This window comes from Frankliniella occidentalis, unplaced genomic scaffold (assembly GCF_000697945.3).
Source record: "Frankliniella occidentalis isolate FOCC.00 unplaced genomic scaffold, Focc_3.1 Scaffold5, whole genome shotgun sequence".
Classification (NCBI taxonomy): domain Eukaryota; kingdom Metazoa; phylum Arthropoda; class Insecta; order Thysanoptera; family Thripidae; genus Frankliniella; species Frankliniella occidentalis.
The window spans coordinates 743,420-754,967 of record NW_026267135.1 but is presented as its reverse complement, the minus strand read 5'-3'; the positions used below and the strand labels follow the sequence as shown (position 1 = coordinate 754,967).

General features: G+C 65.0%; 3 protein-coding genes across 3 annotated transcripts in view; 1 reads left to right on the top strand and 2 right to left on the bottom strand.

Moving 5' to 3' along the window:
• The window catches only part of LOC113214623 (adenylate cyclase type 3), a 59,619-nt gene that overhangs the window by 14,742 nt on the left and 33,329 nt on the right, over window positions 1-11,548 (top strand). The gene's annotated exons all lie outside the window — the stretch shown is intronic.
• LOC113206064 (uncharacterized) lies at window positions 256-5,721 on the bottom strand. Its single transcript, XM_026421959.2, has 3 exons — window positions 5,574-5,721; window positions 2,772-5,484; window positions 256-2,642 (listed from the first exon to the last, which is right to left on the bottom strand). Exons 2-3 carry the CDS (start codon window positions 5,452-5,454, stop codon window positions 505-507), a joined length of 4,821 nt encoding a protein of 1,606 aa, XP_026277744.2. The 5' UTR covers window positions 5,455-5,484; window positions 5,574-5,721; the 3' UTR covers window positions 256-504.
• LOC127748659 (uncharacterized) lies at window positions 6,509-11,254 on the bottom strand. The gene is made up of 3 exons (XM_052270329.1): window positions 11,113-11,254; window positions 8,791-11,012; window positions 6,509-8,718 (listed from the first exon to the last, which is right to left on the bottom strand). Exons 1-3 carry the CDS (start codon window positions 11,133-11,135, stop codon window positions 6,734-6,736), a joined length of 4,230 nt encoding a protein of 1,409 aa, XP_052126289.1. The 5' UTR covers window positions 11,136-11,254; the 3' UTR covers window positions 6,509-6,733.

Here is an 11,548-nt window from a genome sequence, read left to right as displayed (position 1 = left end):
TTAGCTGACTCAGCGTCCGTGTGCACAGCCCGCCAGATAGTTGTCCCCGGCCGGCGCGGCTGTGCGGCCCGAGGCGGAGGGTCCGCGCTGCGAGCGAGGTGTTCCTAGATTAGCTCGTTACCACCTCCAGCCCGCCCCGCCCCGCCATGCTTCCGCATTAATGTCGCCGCCACGAGGCTCGCCGCCGGCCTCGCCAAGGACGCGCCGGCACCCGCACGCCGAGGGTGAATGATATCAGACAACACTTGCAGGATGTTTCACTCTCATAATTTGTATTTATTTACTTCTTCAACTTCTACAAGGGTTACAAAGTCTGGGATTTCAAGGGCGAATCTTGAAATTATCCACCCGTTGTCGTTGTGATACATGTGTGGTTTAAAAGAAACCATTAAGTCAGCGAATTTTCTCGAAATTTTTACTGTTTTCCCAGCGCTGTGGAACCTGTGGAAGCAAGCAATAAGTTCGAGAATGTGACACCACAAGGGGAGGGCAAGGAAGTGGGGGTTAAAAGGTGTCAAAAATCGTGTGACGTAAAATGTGCATGGCTTCCAGCAGGAGTGGACGAGCAACGGCAAGAAAGGAACTCCTGGACACGACGACCAGAGAATGAGGGAACACAGATTCACTGCCAGTACTTTGACACAAGCGCAGAAGCTCCACACTCGACTGGTCACCCCCCCTCTGGGCCAACTCCAGGGCCTCGCCCCTGATGCTCTGGAGCACGCTCTCGGGGGTCGCGTCGTCCTCGCCGCTCAGGGCGACCACCCACCGGCACAGCAGCGCCTCATGGCCGCGCGGGGGCGGGGGCACCCCCAGGCAGTCCAACTCCGTCAGCACAGCACGCACCCGCAGGGCCAGCGCGGTCAGCGAGTCCAGCGGGCGCGCCCGGCGCAGCAACACCCGCAGCGCGCGGCGCCACCAGGGCTCCCGCCGTCGGGCCAGGCGCCCCGCCACCAGGGCGACCACGCGGTCCCACACCTCGTCCAGCACGGAGCACAGCGCCGTCACGGCACCGCACCGGACGTCCTGCAGCCCGTCCCCGTGGCTGAGGCTGAGCCACCCGCAGAGCGCGCGGACCAGACGGCCGCTGCCGGGCTGAGGTGCGGCGAGCCAGAGGGCCTCAACGGCCATGCCGCGCACCTCCCGCAGGTCCTTGTGGCCCCGGGCCAGCCACACCTCGTCCCCCATCCGCTTCAGCAGCGCCTCGGCCACGCTCGGCGCGCAGAGCCACAGAGCGCCGCACTGCAGGGCGGTGTCCCCGTCAGAGTCCCGCGCGTACACGGTGAGGCCGTCCAGCCGCGGCACGCCGGTGTTCTTGTGCTTGGAGTAGACCCGCCGCAGGAGCTCCCCCTCCCGCTCCAGCAGGTACTCCACGACGGGGAGCGCGCTGCTTATTGCTGCCGCCATGTGAAGGGCCGTGGCGCCACCATTTCTCTCGACCTGCTGCAGCAGGCGCAGGCGCTCGCCCTCCTCCTTCTCCTTCCTCCTCAGCGCCGCCGTCGACTCGGCTTTGTCCCGGAGCCTGTCCTCCTTCGTGTACCTGCTGGAGAGGGGCCTGAGGTGCTCCACGAACCGTCCCAGGATCCGCTCCAGGTCCTCCCGCGAGCCTGCCTGCACGGCCACGCTCAGGGCTGAGGGCCCCTCGCCGCCAGGGTCGTCCTGGCCCTGGTCCCCCGCGTGCAGCGGCGGCACGAGTAGCTTGACCACGTCCAGCCGCCCGTCGGCTGCAGCGTGGTGCAGAGGAGGGACCTCGCCCAGGCGCGGGTCGGCCCCCCGCAGCAGCAGCCACCGCACCACCTCGGTGTGGCCCCCTGTAGCAGCACAGCGCAAGGGCGTGTCACCCTCCCCGTCCACCGCGTTAACGTCCGCGCCGTGGTGGACGAGCCGCTGCGCCGCCCCGAGCTGACCGCGCAGTGCGGCCACACACAGCGCCTTATCGAGGGCCGCCTGCAGTGAGCCGCCCGGGATGTGCTCCACCAGCGCGTCGATGGTGTCCGTGGAGCCACCCGCTGCTGCCCCGTCCAGTGCGGAGGCGCCCCCAGCATCCTTGCCCAGCGGGTCCGCCCCGCGGCTGAGGAGCGCGCGCACGAGCTCAGCGCGACCCTTAAAGGCAGCGACGTGTAGGACTGTTACCCCGGTGTCGTCCAGGCGCTCGCTCAGGGCGGCAGTAGAGAGGTCCAGCAGCCTCAGCGCGACGGCGCTGCTCCCTCCAAGGCCCGCCCCTAACAGGACCTTCCTCGCCTCCGGGCCCCACTGGAGCCGCCCGCGCGCCTCGAGCTCGTCCAGCAGCGCGGAGCAGGCCTCCTCGCGGGCATGCGCAGCGGCATACTCAGCGGCCCTCCAGTAGTCCTCAGGGAGGGCGGCGCCGAGCAGCAGCAGCACCGTGGGGGCGCTGCCGGAGCGCGCAGCAAGGACAAGAGGTGTGGGTGTGTGACCGTTAGCGTCGGCCTGGCAGCGCGCGCCGGCCGCAAGGAGCAGACGCACCACCTGGTCGTGGCCGTGACGGGCAGCGCAGTGCAGGGGCGTCACCGTGTTGTGCTCCGCATTCAGGTCGCGGGGGTCTCTGAGCAGCACGGCCACCACCTCGGCGCGGCCACACACTGCAGCGAGATGGAGAGGCGTACAGGTCCCTTTGTGGAGCACTGTAATAAAACAAGAACAAACTGAATCATCTGTTGTCAGCCCTCAACAAACCCGCTCATCTGCGGAAATACAGGCGGCACGATCAACAAATACGTTGACTTTGTTAGTGGACACCGGTGGCCACACACCTGACCCTGTGGCGAGCAGCTCCTCCACCACGGCCGCGGTCCCAGCCACATGCAGGGCTGTGAATCCCTTGCAGTCCACGGCGAGCGGGTCCACGGCCTCGGCGCCCAGCCCCAGCAGCCACCGCACCACGTGGCCCTGGCCGCCCTGGGCTGCAGCGTGCAGCAGGGTGCGGTCCTGGCAGTCCCTGGCGCTCACGTCGGCGCCGTCCTCCACCAGGCGCTGCAGCCAGAACAAGTGGCCCTCTCTCGCGCAGCGGAACATGTCTCTCTTCAGCTCCACGAGGCGCAGCAGCCGCTCGTTCTCGGCCCGGGACCACCGCAGGTCTCGCAGCCGCGGCCTGGCGCCGTGCTCCAGCTCTATGTCTCTGTCTATAACCAGCTTGTGAAGGACAATCAGCCCGAGAGGGGACCAGAAGACCTTGTTGAGGTGGTTGAGGTAGTTCCGCAGCTGGCGGCCGAACAGGGCGGGGGAGAAGGGAACGTCTGTGGGCACCACCTGGTCGCGCTCGTGCCAGCGGGACGCGAGCTCCCGCAGAGCTCCGTTGATAGCGAAGTCAGTGAGCTGCCCAACTCGAGAGTCGATTGCCATGAGCGCCTTCCAAACAGTCTCCAGCGGGCAGACCACTGTCCGCAGACTAACCTCTCGAAGTTCAGCTTGAAAGCTTTCGGTGTTCGCCATGCTCTTGTCAAAAAGAAGGCGACTAACACGAGCAAAAGCCTCTGGGAAATGAGAAAGAACAAAGTCCCAGGACAAAGACACAAAACGCCCATATAGTAACCTATTTCGCGTGTTCTGCACTAATTGAGCACAACGCTCAATTTCTTTAAATTTATCTTTCGATGCATATCTTTTTCGTTGGAATATCTTCATCACTTCATCCACAATCAAGTTTGTATTCTTGATAAGTCTTAGTTCATGCTCAACCAAGTCACTCTTGTCTGACTCGTTGCCAATCTCCGCAAGAGCCACACATACTGCATTCCTCAGTTTTTCCAACTCTTCTGCCAGCTCCTTTCTCTCTAGGTTCTTTAACTCCGACAAGGCCAGTGTCTTGGCGTTGGAGCCGTCCTCCCCGTGCTCCTGGTCGTCCCGGATGGCAGACGTTACCTTCAGGATGCCGCCGGGCGCCATAGCTCCCACAAGGCCAGTCCAGCGGGGGGACAGGTTCGGTGACGACCACGAGTACTTCACTCTTTCCCCCACCACAAACAGCCCCCACCGCACGGAGAGCCAGCCCCAAGCTGCCCAGTCGGTGTCCTCCAGACGGAGCGCCTCGCAGGTGACGCTCAGGGTCTCGTTGATGTCCTTTAGGGAGTGCTTGTCCCTCAGCAGGCCAAAGTCCTTTCTGAGGTCTGTGAGGGCGCTGTCCTCCACCCCGCCGAGGAGGGCAGCCCTCTCCTTCCGCGGCTCCTTCTTCAGCCTCCTCATGGCCGCCTCCGGGTCGGGCTCAGCGCGGTGCACCAGCACGTACTTACCCACCTGCTCCCTGAAGCACTGCAGGTGGGCCGCGGTGCTCGCGGTGGCCACCAGGTGGGCCAGGGTCACGAACACTGTGCGCGGCTCGATGAACATGACTAGGAGGTACTCCATCTCCTCCCACGGCACGTCCTTGTAGGTGGACAAGAAGGACCCCTTGACGTTGTGCATGACCAGGGCGCACATCCTGGCCAGCAACACGCTCTTGTCCGCGCTGCCCGGCGCCCGGTCGTGGCCCTGGAGCCGCTGCAGCTCGTCCTGGAGGCGCCGCGAGTACTCCAGCAGCAGGTCCACCCGGCCCCACAGCTTGTGCCACCGCACGTGGGCGTCGGCGGCCGGCGGCGGGTCCCTGTGGTCCCTGCAGTGCCAGTCCCTCAACACGGCGCTGTGCTGCCGCGGGACTGGGAGGGCGTTGACGCTGGGGAGGGTGGCCCTCTCCTTTCCCTTCGGATTCAGCTGAAGCCTTCGCATGGCCGCCTCAGGGTCAGAATCATGGCGGTGCTTCATCACGTGCTCCAGCACCCTCTTCCTGAACAGGCGCACGTCGGTCGCGATGCTCCGAGCAGCGCGCGTCTCGATGAACACCACGAGGAGGTACTCCATGTCCTCCCACGGCACGTCCTTGTACGTGCTCTTGAATGCCGACTTGACGCGGTGCAGGTTCTGGACGCACAGCTTGGCCAGTTCGCAGCTCCGGAGCGGCTCCAGCTCGAGCTCTAGGCGCTCTGAGAACTTTAGCAGCAGGTCCACCCGGCGCCACAGCTCGCGCCACCGGACCAGGGCGTCGGCGGCGGCCGGCGGCACGTCAGTGGCCGCGTCCGCCCGGGACAGGCGGTAGCGGAGCAGCGTGAGGATGCCCACAACACGCCGCTTCATGTCCTTGCTGAGCGGCAGGTTGAGCGCGCAGGCCGTGCGCCAGGCCTCGTCCAGCGCGTCCTCCAGCGCAGGCGCGCCCACCGCGGGGCCCTCTGCGTCAAACAGCTCCGCAAGACGCTTCTCGTCCCCCCGCCGCATCGCGAGCAGCAGCGCGCCGGGCAGCCCCACTGGCGCCTTGCGTCCGCGGCGTAGCTTCCGCACACTGCCCCCCACAACCGTAACGCTGCTCACCCCGTGGGGCTGGGGGCTGACGGCGATGAAGATGCAGTTGCCGTCCGCCCCTATGCACGTCACCTCCCTCTGACGAGTCCCCTCCGCCGGCCCTTCCATTCTCCAGAGATCGCGGGGGCCCAGCAGCTCCTGCCGACAGACAAAGCCTTGACCACGTGCTGCTCTGGGAGTGCCCGACCTCTGACGGCCCGGCGGCGCCGCCGCCCTGCTCGACTCACCCTGCCGCAGCCGCGCGCTCTGGCCGGCGTATCTCCGCGACTCCCGGGCCCGAGGGGACACTGACGAAGGCTCGAGGGGCGACGCAGGAGGACGCCAACTTCAACGCGCAGCACTGACGGCTGCAGACTGCTGTAGTGGAGGTGTGGGCCGGTTGGCCAAGGCGCACGGGGCCGCCTATCTCCGATTCTATCTCCGATAAGACGCAGCTTATTGCTCGCCACGACACCTTTCGCGAATCACCCAACGTTTACAGAGTTTTATTCGTCGAGAGGGCCTCGGCTGCTTTTCGCTCGCGCATCTCTCATCTCACCCACTAAACGTTGTTTAAGTATAGGGTGGTCCACATACTGTACCGCATTTCCTGCTCGCAAGGGGCCAAAAGGCGCCGTGGCCAGAGACGCGGTATAGGCACGCCCGCACGCACTGCTGCATGCCGTACAGTATAAAACAATGAAATTGTCCGGGGTACGTGGCCATCATGTATGTATACCGATTTCCGAGCGATTTTCTGACCGGAAGTATGGCCCGCACGATTTCGTTTGAAAAGGAAAAGCAGGCATTTCCTTGTTTCCAACTTAATGTTTGTTTCCAAAAGGGCCAAGTGGCTGAACTTGAGAACATTCAAATACTCTTCGATGAATTTTCAAAAATGTAATTTTGGCGGTGCACTGTGCGTTATTATTGCCATGTAAACGGGTGCCGCATAAGGAACGCGGGGTTTGGTACAGTCGGTGTAGTATATCCTGTACCGCATGCAGAAGTCCAAGCACGCCGGCTGGTTGCCGAGTTGCTTATTTGGGGCCGTAAGGCGCCGTGGTCAGCGACGATATGTAAACTAACCCGCACCCCTGCGCCTGCATGTGGTACAGTGTAACTACTAAAGTGCGCGGGGTTAAACAGCAATCGCCAAAAAAAAACTGGTATCCACAGGGCGTTCCATAGTAATCATTTTTTGTTTATTGATTTCCACCAGCAATGTTAAAATCTGAACAGTATTAACATCGGAATTGCACCAAAACACGGAACTACAAAATGCCTCGATTACGATTAGTGCCTCTTTTATTCTGCGACCGGAATGATCGGTCGGCAGATGGGGCCCAGGACACGAAGAGCCGCGGTCGGGACGACGTGGCCTGGCAGGGATAACCTTCCAGGAGCATCAGCCTCGGGCATCTGTGGCTGCGGTGGTGGACGACGAGCAACAGAACAGGCGGGCGAACGCCCTGGACACCGAGGCCAGCGCCGACCCGGTGCCAGCACTTTCAAACATGCTCAGGAACTCGATACTCTTAGGGTCACCCCTCTCCCGCGCGATGCCGAGCGCCTCGCGCCCCATGCTCTGGATGACGCTCTCGGGCACGGGGTCCCCGCTCAGGTCGCACAGCCACTGGCACAGCAGCTGCACCGCCATCTCTCCGCGCGCGCCCTGCCCCAGGCAGGCGGACATCGCCACCTGGGCAGTTCGGCGCATGGTCTGCGGCACGTCCACACCCAGCCCCACGCACTTGGGCACGCAGAGCACGCGATTCCACGGCTGTATCACTTCACCGCCTCCCGCGTCCCCCGCGGAGCCCAGCGCCGCCACGGCCCTGCGCCGGATGTCCTGCAGCCCGCCGCCGCCCAGCAGGCCCTCACCGCTGCGGCTGATCCACCCGCAGAGCGCGTGGACCAGGCCGCTGCCGCCGGGCTGCACAGCCGCGAGCCCCAGGGCCTCCGCCGCCATCCCGCGCACCTGCTGCAGGTCCTTGCGGCCCAGGGCCATCCACAGCGCGTCCCCCATCCGCAGGAGCAGCGCCTCCGCCACGCTCGGCGCGCAGAGCATCACACAGCCGAGCATCAAGCCCGATACGCCGCACTCGTCCCGCGCGTACACGGTTATGCCTTCCAGCCTCGGCAGCTCCGCGTCCGCGTGCTTGGAGTGGACCCGGCGCAGGAGCTCCTCCTCCCGGTCCAGCAGGTACTCCACGATGGGGAGCGCGCTCACGGCCACCGCACTGTGCAGGGCCGTGAAGCCACCACTGCCGGCCTGCTGCAGCAGGCGGAGGCGCTCAGCTTCCTCCTGCTCCGTGGTGCTCCTCTCTGGCCCGTGTTTGAGCCTCGGGAGCCTGACGGAGGGGCCGGCCTGGCCCTCGTCCTGGTGCGCGGCCCGGCCCTCTGGTAGCGGCGGCACGAGTAGCTCGACCACATCCAGGTGTCCGCACTGCGCGGCCAAGAGCAGGGGAGGGTCCTCGCCGAGGCGCGGGTCGGCCCCCTGCTGGAGCAGCCACTCCACCACCTCGATGTGACCCACCGAAGCGGCTCTGGCCAGGGCTGTCGTGCCGTCTCTGTCCGCCACGTCAATGGCCGCGCCGTGGTGCACGAGCCGCTGCACGGTCGGGAGACGGCCGTAGATCGTGGCCCGGTGCAGCGCCCTGCTGAGGGCCGTCTGCCGGCAGACGCCCGGGATGCGCTCCACCAGGGCGTCGATGGTGTCCGGAGAGTCACCCAGCACAGCACCCTCGAGTGCAGTCAAACCCTGCGGGTTGTCGTCGCTCAGCGGGTCCACGCCGCGGTCGACGAGAGCTCCCACGAGCTCACGATGGCCCTTGAAGACAGCGCCGAGCAGGACTGTGCGCCCGGCCAGGCCCAGTCCGTCGCCTGAGAACAGGTCCAGCAGCCGCAGCGCGATGGCGCTGCTCCCTCCAATGCCCGCGCAGTACAGGACGAAGGTCATATGTCGGCCGGGCGAGAGCCGCCCGCGAGCCGAGAGCTCGTCCGCCAGCAGGGCGAAGGGCTGCTCGTGGCCGCGCCGAGCAGCCTGGGAAGCGGCCTCCAAGCAGTCCTCGTCCGTAGGCGGGGGGCGGGTGCCCTGGAGCAGCACCCGCACCGCGGGGCCGCCGCCGGGGGAGCGCGCAGCCACGTCAAGGGGCGTGACTTTATCAGGGTGGTGGGCCGGGTAGCGCGCGCCGGCCTGCAGGAGCAGACGCACCACCCTGTCGTGGCCGCCCAGGGCAGCACAGTGCAGGGGTGACATCCCCATGAACACGGCGGCGAGGTCGCCGGGGCGAGGCTCCCGTAGGAGCACGGCCACCACCTCGGCACGGCCCTCCAGCGCGGCGGCGTGGAGCGGCGTCGGGGCTCCGTCCTGCACTGCAGCCTGGCGCACTGAAACAACAGAATCGCGTCAAGTGCCGCCTAGTCAAGCGAACTACTGTAGATGGTCTTGTCGGCGCAAACCTGGACGTGCGGCGAGCAGCGCCTCCGCCACGGGCGCTGTCCCAGCTACGTGCAGGGCGGTGTACGCGTGCCAGTCCTCGGCGAGCGGGTCCACGGCCTCGGCGCCCAGCCCCAGCAGCCACTCCACGACGTGGACCTGGCCGCCGTGAGCTGCGGCGTGCAGCAGGGTGCGGCCCTGGCAGTCGCGGACACCGACGTCGGCGCCGTCCACGACCAGGCGCTGCAGCCAGACCAAATCACCCTCTCTCGCGCAGCGGAACATGTCGCTCTTCAGCTCCAAGAGGCGCAGCAGCCGCTCGTTCTCGGCCCGGGACCATCGCAGGTCTCGCAGCCGCGGCCTGGCGCCGTTGAGCAGCGGAGGTCCGTTTAGCATCAAGTTATTTACGCCAAGCAACTCGAAACTGGGGCGGAAGACCGAGCCGAAGACCTCGTCCAGATGGTTGAGGTAGTCCCGCAACTCACGTCCGAACAGGGTGGGGGAGAAGGGGACATGCGTCGTGGGCACCACCGGGTCATGCTCGTGCCAGCGAGATGCGAGCTCTCTCACAGCTCCATGCAGAGCGCAGGCATACGGAGTGAGCGGCCCCTTTACTGGGATGGTTCGCATGACCTTTAGCGCCTTCACAATAGTGTCCGGCGAGCTGCTTCCTGGTTGAGGGACGATTTCGCAAAGTTGAGCCTGAAAGCTTTCTGTGTGTTTTGATGTTCTGTGAAAGAGTAGGCTGCAGACCCGTGGAATATCCACTGTTAGATGATGAAGAGCAAAATGCCACGTCAGACTTACAAAACGTCCAAACAGCAGTTTTAAATGAGACGGATCGCGATCGTCTATGTTTTGAAGAAGATTGGAACAGCTAAGGATTTCATTAAAGTGGTCTTCGGCTGCATTTTCTTTTTTTCTCAATATTCTTATTACTTCTGTGGAAATTAGGTGCTTTGCACGTCCACTGCGTACTTTTGCTGCACGCATCATCTCAAAGTAGTCACTGCTCTCACCACAATCCACCTCACTTTCTGCCTCCAACAGAGCAGCGCGAGCGGCGTTGCTCAGTTTCTCCAACTCCCCTGCCATCCTTTTCCTCTCTGGTCCCTTCATCTCTGGCAACGCCAGCGCCTCCGCGTTCGAGCCCTCTTTCCCGAGCCCCTGGCAGTCCCGGATGGCAGCCATTGTCGCCAGGACGCCGCCGGGCACCATCGCCTCCACGAGACGAGCCCAGCGGGGCGACAGGTTCGGCGAGAGCCACGAGTACTTCACCCTCTCCCCCACCACGAACAGCCCCCACAGAACGACGAGCCAGCCCCAAGCTGCCCAGGCGTCGTCCTCCAGATCGAGCGCCTGCTCGCCGGCGACACGAAGAGTCTCGCTGATCTCCTTCAGTGAGTGCCAGTCCCTCAGTCGGGCGAAGTCCCGGAGCAGCTCGTCGAGAGCGCTGTCCACGACCGCGACGAGGAGATCAGCCCTCTCCTCCCGCGGCGCCCTCTCCAGCCGCCTCATGGCCTCCTCCGGGTCGGGCTCGGCGCGGTGCACCAGCACGTACTTCTCCAGCCGCTCCCTGAAGCACCGCAGGTGGGCCGGCGTGCTCCGGGCGGTGGCCACCCGGTCGGCCCAGGTCGCGTTCACGGTGCGCGCCTCGATGAACATGACGAGGAGGTACTCCATCTCCTCCCACGGCACGTCCGTGTACGTGGCCGCGAAGGACCCCTTGACGCCGTGCAGGGCCAGGGCGCACATCCTGGCCAGCATCACGCCCAGGTCGGCGCTGCCCGGCGCCCGGTCGCGGCGCTGGAGCCGCTCCAGCTCGTCCTCGAGGCGCCGCAAATAATCCAGCAGCAGGTCCACGCGGCCCCACAGCTCGTGCCACCGCGCCTGCGTGCTGGTGGCCAGGGGCGTGTCGTCGCGCGTCGCTTCCCCGGGGGACTCGCCGTAGCGTAGCATGACCATGTCGGCCACAACAGCTAAGTCCAAGCCCGTATTCCCCGTCGGCAGGTTGAGTGCGCAGAAGGTGCGCCAGGCCTCGCCCAGGCAGTCCTCCGCCGCACGGCCCCCGAGCCGCTCGTCTGCAGCCACCAGCACGTCCGTCAGGTGCTCCACGTTCCCCCGCCGCATCGCGAGCAGCAGCGCGCGGGTCAGCCTCGCCGGGGCCGTCTCTCTGGTCAGCCCCCCAGGCCCGGGTCCGAGCCGCCGCAGGGCCAGGATGACCTCCTGCAGCTCCGCCGGCATCCTGCGGGTCAGAGGAGGACGGCGTCCCTCACTAAACACTGCTCCGGGCGCGCACCCCGTCGGCTCACAGGAGGGCGGCGGCCTCCCCCTGGGACACTCACCCAGACTGACGGCCGGCGTCCATCGCGCCTCAAGCTGGCAAGGTCCGGGAGGACCTCACTTTACCCTCGCCAACGACGCCTGCAGACTGCTCCCGGCGGGGCGGCCCCAGGCCAGGCGCGCACCGGTCGAGTTTATCTCTGATAAGGAGCGTCGTTGTCCGCTGCTCGCCACACCTATCGCGAATCAAATCAGCAGGGTTCTTAATTGACGAGACGACGGCACTCACCCATTAAGCAGAGTAGGCGAAAATAAGGGCAAGAATAATTTTGCTCGCACATTGTTCGGATGAGAGCCTGCAACGTGTTTATGTATAACAAGCAGGCCCGCCCTTCCGCCAAACGGAGTTGCCAGCTCCGCTTCACTGCGCCGGCAACTCCGTTCGGCAGGGGCCGGGCCTGCTTGGCCTGCCGGCGGCGACGCTCGGGCCTGCGACCC